The sequence below is a fragment of the Sinocyclocheilus rhinocerous genome, unplaced genomic scaffold, assembly GCF_001515625.1.
Source record: "Sinocyclocheilus rhinocerous isolate Xijiao unplaced genomic scaffold, SAMN03320098_v1.1 scaffold3693, whole genome shotgun sequence".
In the NCBI taxonomy this organism is placed as follows: Eukaryota; Metazoa; Chordata; class Actinopteri; order Cypriniformes; family Cyprinidae; genus Sinocyclocheilus; species Sinocyclocheilus rhinocerous.
Window position 1 is genome coordinate 253,503 of NW_015630705.1, and position 4,624 is coordinate 258,126.

At 39.6% G+C, this 4,624-nt stretch overlaps 1 protein-coding gene across 1 annotated transcript in view; it reads right to left on the reverse strand.

Moving 5' to 3' along the window:
- Positions 1-4,624, reverse strand: part of LOC107740730 (cAMP-regulated phosphoprotein 21-like) — a 30,516-nt gene that overhangs the window by 11,052 nt on the left and 14,840 nt on the right. The window contains exons 2-3 of the mRNA XM_016553238.1: positions 3,484-3,635; positions 1,903-2,078 (exon numbers count right to left, since the gene is read on the reverse strand). Of these exons, the coding sequence (XP_016408724.1) occupies positions 1,903-2,040 (138 nt within the window). The 5' untranslated portion in view covers positions 2,041-2,078; positions 3,484-3,635. The remainder of the gene's footprint in view (positions 1-1,902; positions 2,079-3,483; positions 3,636-4,624) is intronic.

Consider the following 4,624-nt stretch of genomic DNA (forward strand, 5'->3'; position numbering starts at 1 on the left):
ACACACATATTTTCACACACACACACACATATATATTTTTACACACACACACTCACACATATATATTTTTACACACATATTTTAACACACACACACACACATATATATTTTTACACACATATATTTTAACACACACACACACATATATATTTTTATGTTTTATGTTTTACATGTTTATCTTGTCATTTGCTATATCCAGCAAAGTAAACCAAAAGATTGAAGGGTGATTCTCAAAAATATATTTTTACACACATATTTTAACACACACACACACATATATATTTTTACACACACATATTTTAACACACACACACACATATATATTTTTACACACACACACACACACACACAGTACATCATTTGTTTGGCGTGTCTTTTGTCTCAGTTGTTCTCTCAGCCTCAACAGGCAGAAGTGGCCGATTGTTAATAAGCACAGGGAGTCTTTACTGAATAGCGGCGGATGGTTATTCAGCTTTAATTGGCTATTGAACATCCCGTATTCCCCGAGAGGCTGAATCTGGCACGAGGCCAGATCCTCAATGACAGCCGATGCTGGAAGAGTCACGTCCGTCTGTAACACACTGGCAGAGCTGCGACGGAGGAAACAGACAGATGGCCGTAAAGCTCCTCGCCGCGGCTAGCACATCCGCGCTCTCTTCCACCAGCGGTTCTCAGGGAAATCAAACGAAAGGCTCGACGGAGGAAATGTCGCTGTATCAGACAGAAACAGAGGAATAATCTTCAGCATCAGAGCGTCGCGTCTGTGTCCGCCGGCCGCTCCTCATAACACAATCACGCGTGATTGATTAGCTGCGCTAAAGCAGAAGCATCACTGCGGATTTGTTTTGCTGACCCTTGCTCTCCATACAAACAAAGGCACAATCGCTTCTGAAGGACAGAAGAACTACAGCGATCAATACGTGCAGTACAGCAACAATGCAGCGTTCAGGTCATCGCTCCAAATGGCCTGTAGGGGGTTCACGATCAATTAAAAACTGATCAATAATTATACAGCTGAACTGCTGCTGTTATATATTTTCATAAATATTTATGTGTTTATTAAAGGCGATCACCGAACAGCAGTACGTGAGCAGCATGTGCTCCATGTTAAATAATATTATTAGTAGAGCTGTCACACTATTAACATTTTAATCAAATTAATTACATGACGTGCTGACTGAGAAATTGGGCATTTAAAGTCATTGTGTTAGATGAAAATTAATGTTTTTTGTTTCTTAAATTTGAATATTGACTTGATCTTTTAATGAAAAGAAATAACTAAAAGCGCCAGTAGGTGGCAGCGAGTCACAGCGAGTCTTAATGAGCGAGTCGTTGAATCATTCATTCAACCAATTAGTTCAAACTGCTGATTCATTCAGAAACAAAGCTCATGAATGAGTCACTGAATCACTGACTCACTCAATTTGTTCAAAAATATGGATTCATTCAGTAACGACTCAACAGTTCTGCTGTGACTTTGAACGATTTTTGTTGATCAAAATTGACGATATCGTGTCACACAACAAATCTTGTTTATTGAACTGTTGTATAAATGAATCTCATTTGCAGTCTTGCAGATATTGGGAGAAAAGCAGCACTCTAGCTGGTGTGATATATATATCATATGATATAAATGTGATTTATTTTTTGTGCTCATATCTTGAATTTTAGGCTCATATAACTGCATTCTAATAGACTCCATCACGCACTGCATCAGTGTGATACGACGGACAGCTCTGGACGGGACGCTGCGCTAAATGCATTAATCATTATAACACGTTATCTTTAAATCAACAATCTTCTGTTTTCATCTCTTTCTCTCTCATAAGCCTTTGAGCTGTTGTTCTTTAGGCTTCGACCTGAAATGGAGAAAGGAGAGCGCTGTTTCCATCACATCGTTACCTGCGTCTGAGTCGTGTCGTCGCTGCAGTTCTCCTCGTGCATGCGGCTCTGTGGCGTGTCGAGCTGGCGTTCGTCTGCGCTCGAGCGGTTCTCATCCAGAGCTCTCACAGTCTCTCCGACAGAATCAGACATCTTCATCAGACACGGCTACCTGGAGTGCCGACCGAGAGCTGGAGCTGGAACACATGCCAATTATTTTACCATGTGACTGCAACAAAAACATTTAGAAACAAGCCACTAATAGTGAAAAGAAACACCTGATTCGGTTGCTTCTGAAGTGCATCATTAAACTTGTAAATCTCTCTCACACAAGCTTTAGCTGCTGCACATCATCCTCCGTCAACATATGCTCTAAAATAGCATAAACTTATATGAAACTGCATGACGTCTTGAGTTGTCTAGGGAGACGCTATACATCAGCGCCCAACACAATTAACCTCCAACAATTATGAGCCGAGTGTCTCACGCAAGAATCTGAGAATTACACCCATCTCAGACTTTCATGAACACGCTAGCGCAGAGTGAGATTTCTAACACGCGTGACGCGAGAGCGATGACACCTCATCCAGATGGTGGAGAAACAACTTGTGAACGCATTCGAGAGCCACGAGGAATAAAAACACTCCGAAACCAGCAGAAGGCTTTTCACTTTAAAACCTCCTCACTGCAGACATTCACACATTTCTGCCCTCAGAAAAGCGATTTCTAATCATCTTTCACTCATCAACAAAATGTGTTAGTGAGGAAACTTCATTAAATTTAAAATTCATTAAATATGAATTATTTGTATGTTCTGAGGATTTGCCTAGAAGCAACACTGTGTATCTGTGCAATAATAATCTTTATTTTCATTTAAGGCATGACACCACAAGTGAAAAGTGAAAAATAAATAAATAACTACTAAATATCACAGAACTTTATCAGTTGATTACATTAAAAATTGCAATGTTTTTTTTTCTTTTTTTTTTTCTGAAAGGTTATATTTAAATATGCAAATGATGCATTATCTAATTAAATATGCACTCATTTGCATACATTTCCAGAACATAAATCTGAACAACAGAAAATACTGTCAACAGACAGTAATTTTTTTATGAGTAAAATGTTGTATAAATCATTATATTATGAAATCTCCAAAATATAGAGGAATAAAACTGTAAAGTCTGGTGTTTGTAAGAGAAAAAACTCTAAAGATACGGATTGGAATTTTAAATCTACTGATGCAAATAGACAAAGAGCAATAAAATGAATACTTAAATTAGTATTTTGGATGTTTTCTTTCCACTAGTCCGAAAACAAAAAAACAAAAACAAAGCTCAAAATTGACCAATTCATTAATAAAACTGTGGTGTCTCGCCTCAATCCAGTATTTCTAGTGTTTATCTAATGAAAGTAAAATTCAAAACACACATTAAGGTTTCAGTTAGTTTTCAGTATTCAGCTTCGATTCGTTTCTTTCCACTGTCGCCTAATAAGCACCAGCTCAGATATTAGCGTGTTTGATTGCAGTACTGAGGGTCGTCTTAAGCAGGAAAAGCATCAGCGTTGTTGTCATAAAGCGATAAACAGAAGAGCCGTTACCCGGTGTTCTGCTGCGCAGCGTGAAGACCGAACCCTCGTGGCTTCAGTGGCGCTGCGGAGCGTGGCGTCGCATGTGCCCATGTCCCCTTCACCGGCCCCGGAGCCCGATCACTGCAGCGTGGGCTGCCGGCACGCTCATGTCCTTCAGGAGCCTGCGGACACAGAGAGACAGGTCAGGACGGAAATACGGGGAACTCGTACCTATGATATTTTCATGGCCAAAATATACAAGTGTTGTATAAATACAATAAAAGAAAATAAAAATACAGCCGTTTTTACACTTACATATGTGACCCTGGAGCACAAAACCAGTCATAAGGGTCAATTATTTTAGTCTTTCCATTGATGTATGGTTTGTTAGGATAGGACAATATTTGGCTGAGATACAACTATTTGAAAATCTGGAATCTGAGGGTGCAAAAAAATCTAAATATTGAGAAAATCATCTTTAAAGTTGTTCAAATGAAGTTCTTAGCAATGCATATTACTAATCAAAAATTAAGTTTTGATATATTTACGGTAGGAAATGTACAAAATATCTTCATGGAACATGATCTTTACTTAATATCCTAATGATTTTTGGCATAAAAGAGAAATGTATAATTTTGACCCATACGATCAAAACATATTGTTGGCTATTGCTACAAATATACCCCAGCGACTTAACACTGCTTTTGTGCTGCAGGCTCACATATGATAATTCTAACACAACTTCTGGTAAAATCGTAATAAACAAGTCCAGCTCCGATCGTGTTACTGATCACAAACTCAAGCGAGGTTATAGTCAACAGGGGCTTGTTACGGAGAGCGAGAGCTGAAATTAGACGACTGCTTTGAGACAAAAGCCTGCGAGTTTTACACTTTGACCTTCAGCGAAGCAACACGCCGGACGCTTTGAAAAGCAGCCTCTTTTTTCCCGCGAGATGAAAGCGTGTGTGGAACTGAGAGCGCAGCTAAGCAAACACTCGACGCTGACAATGAAGCGCATTTACCAGCCACTGCTGCATTATTTAAGAGGCTGATGGCTGAGGCTGATTGATATTCATGAGATCTGTAGCCCAGGGGTGTGTGTGTTGTCATCGGTCGCACACACACACGCACACACACACACACACACACGCACACACACACGCACACACAC